The sequence below is a fragment of the Squalius cephalus genome (genome assembly GCF_949319135.1).
Source record: "Squalius cephalus genome assembly, chromosome: 10".
Taxonomy (NCBI): Eukaryota; Metazoa; Chordata; class Actinopteri; order Cypriniformes; family Leuciscidae; genus Squalius; species Squalius cephalus.
In genome coordinates, this window is record NC_137131.1 from 40,616,547 (window position 1) to 40,636,884 (window position 20,338).

Consider the following 20,338-nt stretch of genomic DNA (forward strand, 5'->3'; position numbering starts at 1 on the left):
GAGAGGAACAGAGCATTTATAAAAGACATTCAACAATAAAAGGGACCTATTATGCCCTTTTTCAAAGTCTTTATTTTATTGTAGAGGTCTTCTAGAATAGGTTTCCATGCTTGAATGTTCAAAAAAACACATTCTTTTCACATATTTGATATTGAAATATCTGGACCAGGTGAAATATTTTGGTATCATCCTTAAAGCCTGTGTGTGTAATGGGGTATTATAAAGGCAATCATGATGTATGTTAATGCATTATATCTCTTTATAAATGACTGTAACCAAAGATAAAATGCATTATAGCATTTGCAGATTCCTTGTTACATCTGAAATTGGTTGTTTGCCATTTAATGAAATACACTTTATAAAGGGCTACGATAATAGAAAATTATTATAAATGTGGTTACAATTATTCATAAGATCATACAATGCAATATCAGATGCATTAGAAAGCTAAATTAAAGCATTGAAATTACTTATAATGCTACTTATACTGTGTATAATGGCTTCAAGTAAAGTGTTACTTTAGGGTCACACCTGCTACAGGCGGTAGGCTGGGAGGCATGGTGCCCGGTGGAGGCACAGGTGGCCTGAGGTTCACTGGTGGAGTCAGGAGTGAGTGAGGGGGCGGCAGACCCGGAGGAGGAGGGCCATCCACTCCAGGAAGAGGCGGAGGCTGGAAAGGTAGTATGCTGGGAAGATTAACATCCTCCACCACCACTGGATCACTTCCATGATCGAAAGGACACATGTCTCCTCGCATACAGAAGCCTTTCTCTGTCAAGACAACCAAATCAGGATGTTACTGACATAAGAAAGATGGTTAGTCTGTGAACTCTGTTCACCGATTAGGGTGTTCAAAATTCTATACCATCATAGTCACGACAGCGTTTCCTTGGTGGGCCGCCTCTGCTGAACGGCGTGTGGTCCTGTGGGAATTCTGACCAGCTCTCAGTGGTGTTGTTCCCATGGTGTGTGGGGGCGATGACAGTGATGGTGCTACTGAGGGTGGGCACTGGGAAATGAGCAGAGGAGGTCCCGGGTGTGAGAGGTGTGGCGGTGTAGCCATCGGTGGTCGGGCCCTCCTGACGTTCAGGGCGGCTGTGGTCGTATTTTGCCTTTACAGAATCTCGCTCTAGAAAGGCAAGAAGAGCATTCAACAGGAGCGTGAAAAACAAAAAAAAAGCAAGCACTGTAAATGGTGCTGTAGTGTGAGAATTGTATGCAAGTTATGTAAGAACAGTACAGTTTAAAAGAAGTCAGTTTTCAGCAATAAATGAATACTTTTATACAGCAAGGATGCTTTAAATTGGTCAAAAGTGACAGTTAAGACTTTTGTTATGTTACAAAAGATTAAATGCTGTTCTTTTGAACTTTCTATTCAAAGAATCCTGGAAAAAGTTCACATAAAAATATGAAACGGCACAACCGTTTTCAACATTGATAAGAAGAATTGTTTCTCAAGCATCAAATCATCATATCAGAATGATTTCTGAAGGATCATGTGACACTAAAGACTGGAGTAATGATAAATGAAATAAATTCAGCTTTGATCACAAGAAAATAGTACATTTTAAAATATATTCCAATAGAAAACAATGATTTTTAAATTGTGTAATATTTCACAATATAAATGTGTTTTTACTATATTTTTAATCTAATAAATGCATCCTTGGTGAACATAAGAATCTTCTTTCAAAAACAATATTTTGCAATATTTTACTTTAACTAAAACCATTTTTGTTTAGTTTAAGTGTTAAGTATTTAAGTAAAAATATTTCATGCAGTCTATATCAATAGGAATCACAAAATATAAGTCTGTTTAAAATAGTTTTAGATGGCACTATTTCATGTCAAGTGTACACATACAAATTCAAATGACAATAACTATCACCACAAAAGTAAAGTGCCGTCACACCTCTGCTTCTGCTCCTACTGCGAGTCCGTGAGCGAGTTCGCGATCTGCTGCGGTCCCGGTCTCTGTCCCGGTCTCTTTCTCGGTCTCGGTCACGAGTGCGGTCCTTACTCCAGCTGCGACTACGACTCCGAGTGAAACTGCGACTGCGTTCTCTTCTGCGGTTGTAGCGTTCTCGGTACGAGTCCCTTCTGGGTGGGTTACGGTCATACTCTCGTTTCCTGGTGCGGTCATCTTTCTTGCGCTCGTCTATTCTCCTGTACATTCATTTAAAATAGAACAGAAAATACAGATGAGGTTAGTAAACAAGGCAGCTTAATATATATATATATATATATATATATATATATATATATATATATGTGTGTGTGTGTGTGTGTGTGTGTGTGTGTGTGTGTGTGTGTGTGTGTGTGTTAGGCATTTTGGGAAAGTTAAATGTGTATAATGTTAGTCTCACCTGCTGTCTCGGCTGTACCTGGAGCTAGACGGGGGACTGTGGTTTATTCTCCGGGTGAATTTCTTTTCTCGATCCTCATCTCGGCTGAGCTGCTTGTAAAATAATCAAAACCATCAAACACAATAGAAAACAGACATCTAAAATTTCACAATAAAACTTTCAAAGTTTGGGGTTGGTAAGATTTCTTTATGTTTTTGAAAGTTGTTCTCTTATGCTCACCCATTTATTTGATCAAAAATACAATAAAAATGGTAAAACTGTGAAGTATCATTAATAACTGCTTTCTATTTGAATACATTTTACAATGTAATTTATTCCTGTGATTAAAGCTGAATTTGAAACCAGTCTTCAGTGTCACATGATCCTTCAGAAATCATTCTAATATAATGATTTGCTTCTCAAGAAACACTTTCTGATTATCATCAATGCTGAAAACATTTGTGCTACTTCATATTTTTGTGGAAACCGTGATACATTTTTCAGGATTCTTCGATTAATAAAAAGTTCAGAACTGCATTTATTTGAAAGAGACATTTTTTGTAAAATTCTAGATGCATTTACTGTCACTTCTGATCAATTTGAAGCATCTTTACTGAATAAAAGTATTTCTTTCTTTATAAAGAAAAAACAAATCTTACTGACCCTAAACTTTTGACTGGTAGTGTATCATCATTTAAGGACTGTTTTTTTTTTTTACCTCCTCTCTCTTTGATTCATCTTTCTCAGTGCGCTGGTGAGGTTCGGTTCTGCTTGTGGAAGTCAGTTGCTCTGGTTGAGGTAGGTAACTCTTTGCATTCACAGCTTCAAAAAGTTTATCCACAAATATCTGTGTCTCTGAAAACAAAATCAAGCGTACGTTAACAACATCAAGGGTTCGGCTCTGACAATGCAGCAATATAAACACAGAAATAAGTGGCATGGAAGTGAAGCAGCGATCAGCCGAATATCATCAAAGTAACTTCAGAAAATTATTAATAACAACCACCTTGACATGATCCAACTACTTAGGGTTCTTCCCCTGGTTTTAGCAAAAGCCACTTAGGGAAGTGCACATCTTCAGAACATTATATTAGATTGTACCTTTCTGAAGGAATACATCCAACTGGTCAATGCATAGTGCTTTCAGCTCCTTCTCGGATTTGTCTTTCTTAACCAAGGCAACCACATATTTCGCAAGAGCAGAAGGGTCAGCATCACATCTGCGGGACAGATACATATACTTCAGTTAGTAGATCTTCAGCTGCACATAAAGAGTGCATAATGCAGTTCTGTCCTTGATATGACATCCTACAATATCTTTACAGCAAATTTAAATAATCTGTACAATAGACTCAACTACCAAATGCTAGTAACTCATAACTACTATGAAAACCAGATTCAAGCACTTAGCATTCAAGCATATAGTTAATACTACTATATAACTGCAATACAACTTAAAAACAAATATACAAAAAGAGAGTTAAATCATGAATCAATGCATTTGTGATTTATAGTCGCATAAAACTGAACCCACTGACATTCAGGAAGATTTCAGTAAAAATAATTATACAGCATCAATGTGCGAGGCTCATTTTAATGCCCAGTGCATCACTTACATGGGTTCAAGAGTCTTCGAGAGCCATGTCTTCAAGGCATCGAGGTTTTCAATGATCATTTTTCAGGGGAGGGCTGTTTTTCTGCAGCTGTGCCCCTGTGAGAGTGGTCAACAACAGTGAGTTTGTAGTCTAGTCAGGATATAGTAATGTGTTTGTACTGTCAGGCCTCATTCACTCACTCACTCACCGCCCTCATAAACTCCGGCTGGAATATCACATCTAATTGTACAGCAGTCAGGGAAGACAGCCGGTAACTGAGAGCTTAGATACGGTGTTTAATTTAAGAGTTGGTTGGGGTTGGTTTCTCTGCCGATGTGAACGAACTGTCCGCCACACTTTCTGCTTTCTTACTTTCGAGAAATGGCGACTGTTTACTCTCGCGGCCAGATCTCGCGAGAGCACGCCGCCGCACACGGTCACTACCAGAGAGTTTCTTAAAGGTGCAGGCAGCACCAAATCAGATTTGCTACACTGTGTGGAAATATGTTTCTTTAAAAAACATTTAAACTTTTGTGTCATTTGAATTTATTTCATACATACTATGGCATGCGACCATTAACCGACATCAGAGAACCGTGAACTTAATTTTATTATTATAATAATTATTAGTATTATCTAACTTTTATTATTGACCTAACTTATTAGCTAAAATATCAGGGGGTACTTATTAGATATAATATTAGAGCAGTAGGATTTCTCTCGAAAGGAAATTTAAAAGATAAAAAAGTGATAGCATGGGGACAATAAAAGAATTATGAATAATTGACTGCCATTGTGAGAATAACATGTAATCAATAAAAAAATAAGTGTAGTTTGATTATGAGCATTTTAAAATGTAACAATCTAATCTCAAGCACTTAATTATTATATATATATATTCAAAAAATGAAGTACTTTTAAGTATATACTAACTCATATGTGTGTGTGTGTCTATATATATAATTATTACACTTAATACTATTATTTTATTTTGTGACGTAACCCTGTATTCTTCTAATGTTCTTTATTTTTAGGACACTCTTGTCTGTATTATTTTAAATACGCAATCTTAATGTTTTTTGTATCATTTATAGTCCTGTTTCACAGTAAAATATATTTGTCATGTCATATATGACTCATTAATGAAAACAAAATCTAAAGATTTGCCACTGTGACTCTGTGATAAATAAAATAATAAATGATAGTGTAAAGATTCACAATGTCTCATTCTAATGATGTTGTAAAAATACACAAATAATGTTATTGTATTTTATGAAATTATTAATGAAAACTACCATTCAGTTCAAAAACAACTTAAAAACATCACTGAGAGTTTTCAACAGGACTTTAATGATAAATCTTCACGTATAACAAAGCATTTTCTCTGTACAGATCAAGGAGACATTTAAAACAAATCTCTTACAATTTGCCGTACCTGGAAAGTGCCAAAAAAAAAAATACAATTCATAGACAGAAATAAAATTCATGCTGTACATTTCATACTGGATTCATAAATAAGCACAGATATACACACATCCATTAGTGACGGCTAAAATAAAAGCAGCTCAGTAAGTCACAGGTCTGACATGACGGACGAGTCGCTGCTGAAGTTTGTCTGGCTGTCCACAGGGGTCACGAAAGGTCATGCTATTGAGTCATTGATCACGGAGTCTGATGTCCATGACGAAAGAGAATAAAAAGGCACTCCATTCGTTTAAAGGAAGAAAAACACATATACATATAAAGAGATATGTGAATAAAAACAGCCACCTTGGGAATCTCCGGTAAAAAAAAAAAAAAAAAAAAGACATTGAGAATCTAAGAAAAGCAGGATTTAAAAAAAAGAACAAATCCAAAGAAATCATAGCATCAATCTAGATCTCTCGTAATAACTACATGAGCAACCAGCAGAATCAGGGAGCACTTTGTGACAGGAAATAAAACAAACAACATCCCGATTTAGACTTCAAATCTAAACTTCAGCACCATTGCAAACTAAAGCACAAATATGGAAGAACATACAACACACGCCAAACAAAACCAACATCCTGATAAAGACGTCTGCGTTTTGGTATTAGTATCTTCATTAATATCTTCATATTATTGATCACTTATACGTTTCAAAACAACCGTCCTTTAGTAAAGGAATGAATTGCGTCACTCAGAAAGACATTAGTGTAAGAAAATGAGAATTAAAACAAACTAAGCCCTTTAAAAAAAAAAAGATAGCGTCCACCAAAATACCTCAGTTATTATCACAATGTAAATGAAAAGGCTTCTTAGACTTCATATGGTTTTAGCATTGCGACTATAATTAACTACGGCATTTTGCCAGAAACTATGGTTACTATGGTACATTTTTGTAAGGGAAACAAAAACACACATCCTACGGTGAAGAAATAAAAACTGCATATGGAGGAGCAAGAATTCAGACGTCAATCAGTAACTGTGAATTCTCTAGAAGGCCTGGAAGTTTACCTGCATAGTAAACCAAGACTGCATGGCTTAGAAATAGAAAAGAGGAGGGGGAAACAGCGTCTCACCTGACTGTCGAATTACACGGCATTGGTTCTAGCTGTCCCGTGGTACACAAATAGCTCCCCTATGTAGTGCTCGGTTTGGATACTAGGAAGACTGCGGAGCATCGTTTAACCAGTGGAATGCTTCAATAAGTGTCATCAGAGGGACGAACCGTATTGCTTACTGTCTCACAAAGCCCTTCGAACTTTTCCCACTTTATATTTGTAGTGTTTTATCCCAAAAAACAATAACTGCAGGTGCAACAAATCAAACTATAGAACTGCATATACATCCACAACATTGAAATCAAATCTTGTATTCTTCATTGAAATAACTACATCGTAATTCAAGTAATGAGCATTCAACAGTTATGCAAACACACACACACACAAAAAATCAACCTTAGCACTCCACACACATCAGTTTTGTTATAAAATTAAGCTGTGTATGATGTGTTGGTCTATTGGAACAGAATACGTCACACGTATTGTGAATTATACTGGTGTAAATGATCGTCCACCTGTCGAGGTCTGTGCCAAAGCAAGACTGTGCAAATAAATAATGCCTGTGTCCACTGATAAAACAAATCGAGGAACATACAAAAGATCACCTATGAAAGGCCACTGAAATTAAATGAATAAAAACCACATAAAATGCATATCCGGACATAGACAGGTAATGTTGTAATGATGCTGATGATGACCGTGTGGTAATGGTGATTAACATAAAATGGGCGTGGTGGAAAAAGACAGAGAGGGCGGGGTCAGGAGGGTCAACATTAGGGTTTTCACAGAATTCAGACACACATAGTCAGATGGTGCCCGCACCAGTCCAACTACACGTTAACGCCAACACATACGACATTTACGAGGGAACATGCATACGGTTGGCTCTACAACACACAGATTTGCATACAGGTGCTAAAAAGGTCCTTCTTATTGATTCAGAGAGAGGAGAGCCATCCTCTGAACTGAAACAATGGATTTGGGTGATTGACAGGGCAGTGGGCCAATCAGGCGGGAAGGCTGTGATTTAGGGGGCGGGGTCAGGGCTGCTCTTGGGTGTGATACTCTGTTTCTCCAGACGAGATCTGAGTGAGACGCTTACTGGAGCCCCAGAGTTTCCTCGTAATCTGGCCAGAACGCATCTGAGGAACGGAGAGGAAAGGAGAGAGGAGAGGAAGGGGCAGTGAAGGATAAAAGGAAAGAGGAGGTGAACAGTGGGGAAAAAAAGATGATTGATGAGTGCATGTGAGATCATCTGTGCTGGATTCTCTTTGAGGTTAGTGCAAAATCAAAAGGTACATTTCAAGTGAGGCAACTCAAAAAAAGATGAGATAAGGAAATGATAATTGTATGTACTGACTATGTATGTATACAAACCCAAAGGCCCGAAATATACTCTATGCAAGTACGCAAACACAGACGGAAATGCTTTGCGAATGCATTTCAAGCGAATGGTCCTGTTGCACATACTTGAAAAAGGCAAAATGAATCAGTGTTTTCCATTTTTTTTTTGCCTGAGGCCGAGACTTCATTTGCCTTAACTAACCTCAGAAATCAACGGGGGAAATAGAGTTAACATCAAATGATGCGTGATAATTCAAGGAAATCAAGTGTGATTAACTTAAACTTGCTAAGACAGATTCTCCACAAGCATGTTCCACTATGAAAAACGTGAACATTTGTATTAATGTCTGTTATAGCACCCCTTGTGGAAATGCTGAGAACGGCAAACGTACATGCTCTGGGTTACGTTTCATTTCGGAAATCACTGATGTGTGAAATCAAGTTTACGTAGATAGAAGCGTCTGTGATTATGTACTGATGTAGAGAATTTTTCTGGCTGTATTCTCCAGTCAAAACAAATCAATTCATCTAATGCAGAAACCCAAATGCTGCTATTCAAGCTACTGATATTTAAGAGGAAATCCTTGAGAACGCTTCTCATTGTTTGAAATGTACAAAAATAGCTTCAGTGTTTGGCATGAATACCTGTGCATTCAAGCACATTGAATAATGTCCGTAAAGAAAAAAAAACAACAATCATCAAAACCCTCCTCTAATGATTTTACAGTTTTAAAATTATTCTAGAATTAGCATGACACTACGAGTTATTTATTATTACTGCTATTGTTAGTAGTATCATCTCTGGTTAGGCTACAACTCCAACTGCTAATAGAAAACTAAGTAAACAACATTTACACAATTACCACTGATTATACAACAAATGCTCATGTTAAAAATCATTGGCAATAGTTTCAATGCACGTTTACATTTTTATGTTTGTGTGTAATGTTTGTTATGTTTATGTGATTGATAGTTTGGGTGTGAAATTGCTGAAAAATGTGTTCAGATGTTATCAGCTAAATCTGACAGTACTATTGTTGGGCATGTCTTAAAAAAAACGTAAATTATGTTAAAAATGCAGATTGGAGTTATGGTTTTAGGTTCAGATTAGTCTGTAGTCCCTATTTAGATAGCTAGGTAAACATGTGCACTTCATGTATCTGAACTTGACACCAGCTAAGTGTGTGTATTTGTCTCAGATGACGTCATGGCTGAACGTGTTCTGGTCTCTGAGATGCAGCAGGCGTGCGGGCGATCGCACCCGCAGTGTGTTCATGAGAGGTGAACCCTCCATCCTCTGGGTGATGTAGTTCCTGAAGGAGTTTTTTACCTCCGCGGGTTTCCCGACGCCCACCACGATCAGCTTGCCATCATTGAGTCCCACCAGCATGTGAGATTGTTCCTTGGTCACAGACACGCTCTTGATTGGCACCCGCATCGCCATCGGCGACACACACAGAGTCAGGCTGCCGTGATAACCAGGAGAAAGGGTGGGTTATGATCATGTTTAAAAAACAGGCATGCTTACGATCTGATAGCAATCATAAAACATAACAAACAAAATTACTCGATTACCAAAATAATCGTTAGTGACAGTCCTAATGACACTCAAGAGCCATTACTTTCCGGCTTCAGGGAATTTAAAGGATTAAAATTTCCTGATGATTTACTCACCACCACGTCATCCGAGATGTTCATGTCTTTCTTTCTTCAGTTGAAAAGAAGTTAAGGTTTTTGAGGAAAATATTCCAGGATTTTTCTCCATATAGTGGACTTCAATGGGGTCCAACGGTTTGAAGGTCCAAATGTCAGTTTCAGTGCAGCTTCAAAGTCTCTACACGATCCCAGCCGAGGAATAAGAGTCTTATCTAGCCAAACCATAAACATTTATATACTTTTTAACCACAAATGCTCGTCTTGCACTAGCTCTGCGATGCAACACGCATTACGTAATCACATTGAAAGGTCACGTGTGTTCCGGTTCAAAAAGGTAGGGTAGGGTGAAAAACGTCTCATCTCATTTTCTCCTCCAACTTCACAATCGTCCGACATCGTTGTTTTACCTATATTTATTATTTTGTAATTATTTTGGCGTTTGACTTAGTCTTTGCACGTTCGCTTTGTAAACACTAGGTCGGTACTTCCGCCTCCGTTATGCGTGACCTGTGATTACGTAATGTGTGTCGCATCGCAGAGCTAGAGCAAGATGAGAATTTGTGGTTAAAAAGTATAAATGTTTATTTATTTTTTAAATGGCAGATGATTTGGCTAGATAAGACCCTTATTCCTCGGCTGGGATCGTGTAGAGCCTTTGAAGCTTCACTGAAACTGACATTTGGACCCCATTGAAGTCCACTATATGCATAAAAATCCTGGAATGTTCTCCTCAAAAACCTTCATTTCTTTTCGACTGAAGAAAGAAAGACATGAACATATTGAACAACGTTGGGGTGAGTAAATTATCAAGAAATTTTAATTCTGAAGTGAAGTAATCCTTTAACTGCTGAAACTGCTTGGTTTTAGAAAGCTGATGCTTGTTTAAGTTCACCTGTACAGATCTCTGACAGACAGGAAGCCCTGCTCGCTGCCGATGACAACATGTTCTCCTGAAACACACATGTCTGTCACCTGCTCCTTCAGAGGAGCGCTGCACAGATGCTTCCCGTTCACGGAGTACAGGTGCAGGGCGTTCTTATCCTGCAAACACCACACACAAAGAGGATCGCATTACATGAGCACAAAAGTACGTGCGTGGAGAAGAGGAACTGAGTCGTGTTTGATACCTTCAGTGTGGCTTTGCCCTCTATGCAGGTGTGCACCACTAGATGTCCCTCCCAGGACACAGCCAGGTGCATGATGGACATGGGCAGAGAGCTCTCACACGGCGGCCGCAGAGAGCGCATGTACTGACCTCTCCGAACAGAGTGAATCATCACCGTTCCATCCTGTGACACACAAATGCCTTCATTTTTATGGTTCTACTTTTTTTCCTCCTTAAAATCCCATTTTCTGCCCAAAAAATCTGATAATTTCTTTAAATACTTTAAGGAATTATATATGTAAATGAGCTGTATTATTATTGGTTAACACAATGCCACTGTTGATGTCAAGTTTATGAATCCTGAATAGGTGTGAGAAGTAAACTTGCTGCGTCCCAATTCACGTATCCATCCTAAATAGTATTTAAAATTAGAATTAGTGCGTCTCAGATCATTGTATGTTGTAACGAGTACTCCACTGATACCCAGATGGTCTATTCAGACTATTTCCGGTTAGAAACCGAAGTACAGATCATTGCACACTCTAACAGCTAATACTGTCCACAACCCATTGAGCATTGGACAAAGATTCAATTAGAACTAAAATTTTATCCACATTATATTTCATTTGCAGCAATTGTGAACTTTTATAAAGATGCGCTTGGTCATTAACTTTTATATGTATCATTATGCAAACACAAGGAGTCGCTGCATGAAAGACACACGACTGGCAGATCAACGTGCTTGTGCGTTTCTCTCTGATATGGTAGGAAATTAAATTAAATTGAATATGGGGGATTTTAACTGTGATAAGATGATTGACAGGGCAGTTTAAACAGTGACAGGATGCATGTACCTAAGAAACAGAGTGGTCCGTTAAACACAATTATGATGAATAATTTGTCCTTAATCTTACCTACTATTCAGCTACACACTCAAAAGTATGTACTTTTCTTCACAAAAACAGTACATACGTTTAGTGCATAGTATAAGTAGGCGAATTGGGACGCAGCAAGTGTTTTTGAGTGACTTTGTGAGAGACGAGTCTCACCCTTGATCCAGAGACTGCCATGTCCAACTCTGTGCTGATAGACACACTCACAACCTCATCTGTGTGTCCGTATAATACCTGCACTGGCTTAGAGGACAGACCCACCGGAGCACCTCCCTACACACACACACACACCAAGTTAAACAGAGACCCAGCACAGCAGTAGAAATACAAACCCCTTTATACGGGGAGAGAACTAAACTGTTCCGCACCTGCTGTAACACCTGCCACACCATGCAGGTGGTGTCTCTGGAGCCAGAGATCAGGTGAATCCCAAAGTGATCTGTGGCCAGGCACGTTATGATGTCTGCCGACACAGAAACATAGACACAAACATGCACAAGTTAGCAGAACTCTTTCCTGCAACTCAAGGTTAAAGTGAGAACATACAATCTGGATGCGTTTATTCATGAGATAAAAACAGACCGGCGGAAAGAAAGAGAGGAAGAAGAGGAAGGTCAAGAGAAGCAGAGAGTTTCCATTACCCATGTGGCGGATATGTTGCCCGACTGTTTTGCCCTTGACAAGTGACGTCACTCTCAGGCTGTTGTCCCAGTGGCCTCCACTGAAGAGCAACTTCCCGTCATGAGACACAACAAACAGGTGAGCGGTGACTTCAACCCCGGGAGAGAACGGTCCTGATAGAAACCTCTGAGTCCTACAGAGAGAGAAAGATTTTAAAGGAAGTGCAGGGAAGCTCCGACCAGGATGTGAGACGTTAACCGTCAGAGAGACTCACTTTGAACTGGCTACGGTGGGGTCTTTGATGAAGGTGAAATAGTTGGATATGTTCTTGTCGTAGGGCAGCCAGCCATGAGTTCCCATCAAGCAGTTGTGGCTCAGCGTTACCTTGATGACCCAAATACACATTATTTATGATTAGAGTAAGGGTATTAAAGACAATGTGGAATGGTATTTGCAATGCATTTATTTACATTTACATTTACATTTATTCATTTAGCTGACGCTTTTATCCAAAGCGACTTACAATTGCTATATATATGTCAGAGGTCGCACGCCTCTGGAGCAACTAGGGGTTAAGTGTCTTGCTCAGGGACACATTGGTGTCTCACAGTGGATTCGAACCCGGGTCTCTCACACCAAAGGCATGTGTCTTATCCATTGCGCCACACCACCCCAATTTAGAATTTCGAGATTATGTACTTGGCCATTATTGTAAAATAAACACTGTTAGGGAGATCAGGACTCCAACAGTACATAGAAAATTATATAAAATAATTATATTCATATGAATATAAAATTACATTGACTCAAATATTTTTATTATACATTTTAATATTTTTATCTTTATTACAATGTACTTTGATAAATTGTCCAAAATGAGAGAGGATAAAAAAAAAAAATGTATGTTGGAGTGATCAGGACACACAGTACATTATCTCACTTAATAAATGGCTGCTTACCAAATAAATAAACTCAAATAATTATACATATTTACTTTTATTTATTTAAATGATATATAAATTATTTGAGTCAAAATAATTTTTACATATAAATGTATGTAAATGCATTACTACATGCACTGATTAAATGTGCACAATAAGACAAGGGACCTTAATCAAAAATAAATAACTACATAAAAGGGTCAATTCAGATGTTATGCGTCTTTAAACCTGTCTTTAAGACGAGGCTAATGAAGCCCAGACTTACCAGAGTATCTGGACTCCCCTGCGAGATAAATGAATGTGATTGGTTCTTAGGGACAACAGCTTTAACCAGAGGCACATTATCACTGATACCCTAAAACACAGAGAAGAACCTCCATCAGTCCACAGCTGTCACTCAACAGAACAACAGCTCAATGAAGGACTGCTAATTCAGTCACCTCAATGAAGAATGATTTGAGTTCAGTGAGGTGATCAAAGATGTTGAGAGGAGAGGAGTCCAGACGAGTTCTCCTCTTCTCCAGCTCCTCCAGAGAGAGGCGTGCGGGATGGGGCTCCTGAATGCACATTAACACAGAGCATCATGTTTATGTCATCCGTACACTAATGCTATGCATTTAACGGTAGCACTTTATTTTACAGTCCTGTTGCCCATGTACATAATATGTCCTTATTACAGTAATTATAATAACTGGGTAATAACTAGGTAATAACCCTGAACCTACTCCTAAACCTAACCTTAGCCCATGTACTTACATTGTATTGCCCAGCACTTTCTTAGGTAAGTATACTGTAAGTTCACATACTGTAAAAACCCATTTAACACTGAAAAATTAAAATTCTGCCATCATTTACTCACAAATCAAGTTTAAAACAAAGTAAATGACAAATGTTTTGTGTGAACTAATTCTTTAAAGATGCTGCAAATGTTCAGTGACCTCCATCTGAGCTTGTAATAACACAAGCATCGGAGTTTCGTACCTTCAGTAACTGACACGGTGTCTGTCCAAAGTTACTGATCATGCCTTCTAGAGCTTTCCTCTCCTTCTCATCTGTGATGGCGTCCAGATCAACAGCCCCTAGAACAGCCAGAGACAGTCTCGTTTTGCTCAATTTAAATGTTGCACTATATTAATTATATTTACACTATAAACATAAGTGATAATTTGTAGTCATTATCGCAAAATAGACACCAACAGGTTGATAAGGACCCTGATGTTAAACAGACACGTTTTATTTCACCCTAAAGGACTTTATTTTTGTGAAAATACATTATTTTGGTTATTATATGACTACTTACCAAATTAATCAATTAATTAATAAGTGTGCATAAATCATGGATATATGTTGAAATGATTTAGTTATGTGAGAAGAGACAAAAAAGACATGAAACTAGCACAGCTATGTATGAAATTAGATGTCTGATTCGAGACCACAGTTTAACAGTGTTATTTTAGTATTATTTATATAGTATCATAGCAATTTTAAGAATTAGTTTAAAGGACAATATTCATTCACCAACATCATTCTAGCACAGTAATTGTGGTATTTGTAAATAAATGGTGCCTTTTTACCATGTCTAGATCAATGCAACTATGGTTTCTATAAATAAATAAAAATTGCTGTAGAAATGGTAGTTTAAACATTTAATAAACTGTAGCTGTAATAAAATTAAGTCTGTCATAAATGAAATTACAACATATCCACTAAAAGTTAATGAGCATGTTTACACGCACACCAATATGCTGATAACTACCAAAACTCAGTTTATTGAAATAACTCGATTTACCGGTTTATATGCAAATCAATGACCTGGCAATGCAAGTTAACCGTGTGGTTACAAGACTGTGCTAAAAAACAACAACAACAGGTTATTCCCCGGTGGTGACGCCAAAATGCAAGCATCCATGTATTTCACTCAGAGTATTCTATTTTTATATTGTGATGTTAAATAAAGCATTAAAAACCCCAGAGTAGTTCAAAATGTCAGCAGGACTCATTCTCCTCTCATATTTGAAGTTTCTACAACTGTGCCACTTGACCTTTGGCTGCACGAGATGAGAACCCATTTTTATATTTCTAGGGTCAAGAAAAAGTCAGAGTTTGTGATATATTTCTTCTCCTACCCTACCGCATATTTGGTTTAAGAACATGCGTTTAAGAAGGTAACACACTCATTGTTACACAAGAATTGGTAGCAAAGGATGTTATCGACATTATGACTTCATACCTTCATAAGTGCAGTAATAGAAGACATTAAGGGCCTCCACTGCATCTGGGCCCCTCTGTTTATAGCCAAAGATCAGATCAATCCATTCATGCAGATGGGCCGACACATACTCTGATTCCTGAGCAGACACACACACAACATCCACATCAAGAAAGTGGTCACATGCTATGCTTCCAAACCATTATTTCTCTAAGGATAGACCTGAGGCCATCAGCCATTATGAGAGGAATCTGCAGCCAAGAGCTGACTGGGAAAGACTCTTTTGTCGTTCTAGTTTTGTAACCTTTCACAAAGCCATCACTTTAATAGGACAGAAGCAGCAGAGGAATTGAGAAGAAGAGAGAAACGGATAATAAGAGAGGAGCGTATTCAATTACACATCCCATCCCTGGAGGCTCTCTATTGAGGTTAGTGGAGAAGAGCTGTGATGAGGTCATCAGAAACGGGCTCACCAGGGCTTTGCGGTGCTTGTAGATGAAATCCTCGGGAGATTTGGCCCATTTAGGCAGGATGACATCATTTACCCTCTCTTTAGAGATCTGCAAGCGACCCAGGTCAAATCCTACAATGAAAGAGAGAATGAGACGATGAAGGGAAACATGACACTTGGTGAGTTGAAATTAAGTTTTTAAAAGTGAAGTATCATTTTATTTTCTAAATGAGTGTTCAAGTTTCAAACAGCTTGAAACACTTGTTTAAACTATTTATTTCTTCTTAAATGTTTGTCAGAAATTAGCATGCGCATGTGCACATTTCGACATGTAGATGTGCTTTGGAAAGGCTGCACAAATTTTGTTACAACTTTTGTGTTGGGTCATATTGACTTCTTTTTTTACATGAATCTTCAGTGTTTTTCACACTGACAATTTTTGGCAAATTGCCAAATTGCTAAAAAATTGTAACACAACAGTAGGGTTTAAAAGCTTTCTTCTATTCCAGCTTGACTGGCAACTCTAGCTCAACCAATTTTGTGATTTTGGGATGGAAGCTTGTGTTGGAATAAATTTAAAAAAAGTTAGAGTTTTTGCAATTCTTAACAAAGTTTCTCTGAGAAATGTTTACTCTGCTCACCGTTCTGGTTCTCCAAGAACTCCGGGAAGTAAAAGAATTCTGGGATGAGCTCTTTGACATCGTTGGGATTGTCCATGAGGGTCTGCCAGGTCGCAGGAATGGAGTGAAACTGACGGTCAGCACAGTCAAACCTGCCACAGACAATCAGACCAAATTTATTCATTTAATAGAAAATAGGATTTTGCGAAGATATGATTTGAAAGCCATAAACACATTTACATATGACTGCCCATGTTTAAATATCAATCAATCAATAGCCAATCATTACAGATGCCAATCTTAAAAGTACAGCAGCAAAAACAGGCTGTTTAATTCTAAGAATCAGAGAGAGAGAGAGAGAAAATGGCCATGAAAAACTAAAACAATCCTGATTTTAGTACAAGAAAACTTGATTAACAGTATATTGACTTCAGGGATGATCTTTGAATATGAGGCCTTTGAATGAATTTCACTTCAGTGACCTTTTCTTTTTCAAAGCACACAGAAAAACTTTGTGATTTGGTTGACAAAAGACACAAGAGAACAGACAGAAAAACGCTGACAATGAATAAAAAGACCAACAGCAGTAAAAGCAGAGAAGCCTGACCTTCCGCTCTGCAGCTGGATGTGCAGGGATGTGAAGGGCTCGACTCTGATGAGGTAATGCATGACTCCCGCAGCGTTCGAGTAGTGCGTGCCGTAGTGGAAACGGTCTATGGTGCCCGTGGGGTCTTCAAAGCTCTCATATCTGCAGATCATTTACAAGCACATTTATCAACTGCATTTATTGCTGCCGCAAAATCGACTTTCAAAACATTTGCTCTTTTCCAAAACCTAGTGAGCGGCTTCACTGTCTAAATAGGAAACTTCCTCCTAAACGAGGTCCCTACAACTGAAATGGAACCTAATACACATTATATAAACAAAACCTTTTAAGTTAGATGCGATTAATCGATTTGACAGCACTTAAATAATATTTCGAAAAATGTTCAAATAAAAATGAAAAATAAAGCTAAATAAAAAAACAAAGCACATAATAAAATTACTAAAACTTAAACTAAAATTAAAAATGATTAAAAATATTTATAAATACTATAATAGTATATCAATCAACATTTATTTTTTAAGCACATTTAAAAACACAAGTTGGCCAAAGTGCTGTACATGTCTAAAATATATACATGTCTAAGTATATAAATAACACTATTGAACAGTGAAACCTGCAGTAAACACTGAGATCTTAGTAAATATGATCTGTTAGGACTGAGAGAACAAGACAGAAACACACTTCTCTCGGACGGCTTTGGCATTCCTCTCGTTCAGCACTGCCACAGGTTTGGAGAGATCTCTGAACACACGCGGGTCTGACAGATCCAGCTCTTCTGACGTATAATCCGACAGGATCCAGGGGAACTAAAAACACGTAAGGTCATTTAGGTAATGAATGAACGCTGATGTGTGACCATACAGTGATTTCACAAAGTACAGCATCGTTGTAGATCCTGGAACAACATTCCAATCAACCAATCAGATTTGAGGGACAAGTTTGCAGTTTATGTCAAATTTAGGCTTACAACCAGAGTTAGGTGCTTCTACATCAGTGTTATTCTCACATCATTTCCCTCTGATTTTAGGGATGAGTTATGGGTAGGGTTAGGTTTAGGAATAGGGATAGGACTACATTTTCGGACAGGAATGTTGTTTCAGGATCAAGAAAATATGTTTATCCAGGAATCACGTGACCATACTGCAGTTGAAACAGAATGACGAGCGTGTGTGTAAATGTCACTCACCACAGGATACTGAGCCAGATCATTATACGTCCTTCCTGCTATAGTGTTCAACTGCATCAGGTAGTCAAAGTTTGAGATCTCCCTGTTCACCCATTTCTGATGACAGAGAGAAGTGAAAGTCAGTACTTAATCAGCTCTAAACGTTCAGTCTACATATACAACATCAAAGCCCTAAACTGAGAGTGCCTCATACGTCTGCAGTGACCTGTGTGAGTCCAGAAGCTTTGAGCAGCTCCTGCGGTGAGTGAGTGGCCTGAAGAGAGAGCGAGCGCAGCAGCAGCATCCGGCTGTACACTTTATTACGCACCTGTCAATCAAACACAGAAACAACCTGTCAATCACACGAGATCCACCTATAGCAAACCACAACCATCCAATCCATCTCCAATGGACAAACTCAAGTCCCTTGGATATACATCACAATGGAGAAGAAAAGATTATCGCAACTTCCGTTTCATGATGACTTGAAATATTTCTGACCTCCTTCTTGAAGTTCAGGAAGTAGTTGGTCTGGTCGATGAGAAAGATCTCTAACGCCGAGCGTCGGAGGTTGTATCTGCGCAGGTGGATCTCTCTGATCTGAGACAGAGGCCATTTAAAGTCTTGACCTACACCTGAAAATGGAGAACATCAACACCATCTCTTTCCTCACATACACGACCTTTGACCTTCACACTGCACTTTCCCCGTTCCTCCTCACCTTCCTCTTTCTCTGCGCTGCTGTCGTAAAAGTAGATGTGTTGTGTGGTGAGCTCAAGCCGACCCGGATAGACGTCGACCACAGTGACCAGCTCACAGTCCTCTGAGATCACCAACTTCTCCTTCTGACCCGCCTCTTCTGAATCAGCCCTTAGAGAATGACAGATAAAACATTTCTATTTTATCAAGAAATGAATCGTTTTATTCCACAAAGACATAATAAATTGACAATAAAGACATTTCGAATAATTTTCTTTCTTTTGACCTTTTCATTTATCAAAGAATCCTAACAAAAAAAAATCATGGTTTCAACAAAAAATATGAGGCAGTTCAACTGTTTTCAACATGAATAATAATAATAATTGTTTCTTGAGCAGCAAATCAGCATATTAGAAAGATTTCTTAAGGGTAAATGATGCTGAAAATTCAGCTTTGATCACAGGAATAAATTACATTTTACATTATATTCAAATGGAAAAAAGTTATTTTAAATTGGAATAATATTTCACATTAATAGACCCGGTTTCACAGACAGGGCTTAGATTAAGCCAGGATTAGACCTTAGTTTAATTAGGACATTTAAGGAGCTTTTATAAACGTGCCTTAGATAAAATAAAAAATAAACATTACTGGTGTGCATCTGGAGACAAAACAATGGCACTGACATATTTTAAGATTAAAGGGATATCACTCAACAATTCTGTCATCATTTACTCACCCTGAAGTTGTTCCATGAGCTTGAGTATGAGTTTATTTCTTCTGCTAAACACAAAAGAAGATATTTTGAAGAATGCCAGAAACCAATCAGTTGTGGGACGCCATTGACATCCATAGTACTTTTTTCCATTCTATGGAAGTCAATGGGGTCCATCATCTGTTTGGTTACCCATATTCTTCAAATTTTCTTCTTTAGGGTTCAGCAGAGGAAAGAAACTCATACAGGTCTGGAACAACTTGAGGGTGAGTAAATGATGACAGAATTTTCACTTTTGGATGAACTATCCCTTTTAAGCCTTGTCTGCAAAACCGGGTGTTAATGTTTTGTTTTGTTTTTAAATGAATGCAGCCTTGGGGAGCTTCCAAAAATATTTGAACAGCAGTGAACATACAAATCAGCAAATTAATGCAAGAAATCTAATTAATTAATGTCAAAATATAAACAGACTAAGTTGTTTAAACAGCAACAAAGGCATTTATATGCAAAGAGCCAAATTAATTGTACCAATTATTTTAAGCTAAAATAAACACATTTACACATTAAAGAACAATTTTCAAGGTGTTTCCATGAGATTGCACATTTATTTTTTTTATGTCCATCTCCAATTATTGTGTAAAAGTGATTGGCTTTTGCTCCTGTCCATCTAAACCGAGACTCACTGATTGGCCGATGCCGGATCCTCCTCCAGGAGTTCCAGGATGTCATCCTCCAGATCACTGACCTTCACCTGCTTCACCGCCTCCAACAACAGTGACTCAGCGTTTACCTGCCGGTGCTGCACACCTGAGGTAACACACACAAAACCAGTTATTTCCCCAAATGC

The 20,338-nt window shown here is 38.1% G+C and overlaps 2 protein-coding genes across 17 annotated transcripts in view; both read right to left on the reverse strand.

Annotated features, from left to right (window-relative positions):
- rbm26 (RNA binding motif protein 26) overlaps window positions 1-4,354 on the reverse strand; it is a 37,185-nt gene extending 32,831 nt beyond the window's left edge. For 6 of the 11 annotated variants that reach the window (XM_079883941.1, XM_079883947.1, XM_079883943.1 and 3 more), the window contains exons 1-8: window positions 4,149-4,354; window positions 3,962-4,056; window positions 3,447-3,565; window positions 3,064-3,200; window positions 2,367-2,458; window positions 1,913-2,166; window positions 866-1,129; window positions 532-771 (exon numbers count right to left, since the gene is read on the reverse strand). In XM_079883941.1, coding sequence (XP_079740067.1) covers window positions 532-771; window positions 866-1,129; window positions 1,913-2,166; window positions 2,367-2,458; window positions 3,064-3,200; window positions 3,447-3,565; window positions 3,962-4,020 — 1,165 coding nt within the window. In that variant the 5' untranslated portion in view covers window positions 4,021-4,056; window positions 4,149-4,354. Of the gene's footprint in view, window positions 1-531; window positions 772-865; window positions 1,130-1,912; window positions 2,167-2,366; window positions 2,459-3,063; window positions 3,201-3,446; window positions 3,566-3,961; window positions 4,057-4,140 lie in introns of all 11 variants that reach the window. The other 5 variants (XM_079883939.1, XM_079883946.1, XM_079883948.1 and 2 more) reach the window with 3 other exon arrangements.
- A 914-nt stretch (window positions 4,355-5,268) lies between these two features.
- The window catches only part of nbeal1 (neurobeachin-like 1), a 62,341-nt gene continuing 47,271 nt past the window's right edge, over window positions 5,269-20,338 (reverse strand). For 2 of the 6 annotated variants that reach the window (XM_079884152.1, XM_079884150.1), the window contains 21 exons: window positions 20,175-20,298; window positions 18,799-18,947; window positions 18,579-18,712; window positions 18,304-18,405; window positions 18,099-18,194; window positions 17,594-17,718; window positions 16,913-17,053; window positions 16,327-16,457; window positions 15,708-15,817; window positions 15,256-15,373; window positions 14,007-14,104; window positions 13,466-13,582; window positions 13,291-13,380; window positions 12,359-12,468; window positions 12,105-12,277; window positions 11,832-11,926; window positions 11,620-11,736; window positions 10,593-10,754; window positions 10,358-10,506; window positions 9,140-9,275; window positions 5,269-7,607 (listed from right to left, as the gene is read on the reverse strand). In XM_079884152.1, the coding sequence (XP_079740278.1) occupies window positions 7,506-7,607; window positions 9,140-9,275; window positions 10,358-10,506; window positions 10,593-10,754; window positions 11,620-11,736; window positions 11,832-11,926; window positions 12,105-12,277; window positions 12,359-12,468; window positions 13,291-13,380; window positions 13,466-13,582; window positions 14,007-14,104; window positions 15,256-15,373; window positions 15,708-15,817; window positions 16,327-16,457; window positions 16,913-17,053; window positions 17,594-17,718; window positions 18,099-18,194; window positions 18,304-18,405; window positions 18,579-18,712; window positions 18,799-18,947; window positions 20,175-20,298 (2,579 nt within the window). In that variant the 3' untranslated portion in view covers window positions 5,269-7,505. Of the gene's footprint in view, window positions 7,608-8,896; window positions 9,276-10,357; window positions 10,507-10,592; window positions 10,755-11,619; window positions 11,737-11,831; window positions 11,927-12,104; window positions 12,278-12,358; window positions 12,469-13,290; window positions 13,381-13,465; window positions 13,583-14,006; window positions 14,105-15,255; window positions 15,374-15,707; window positions 15,818-16,326; window positions 16,458-16,912; window positions 17,054-17,593; window positions 17,719-18,098; window positions 18,195-18,291; window positions 18,406-18,578; window positions 18,713-18,798; window positions 18,948-20,174; window positions 20,299-20,338 lie in introns of those variants that run through there. The other 4 variants (XM_079884151.1, XM_079884147.1, XM_079884149.1 and 1 more) reach the window with 3 other exon arrangements.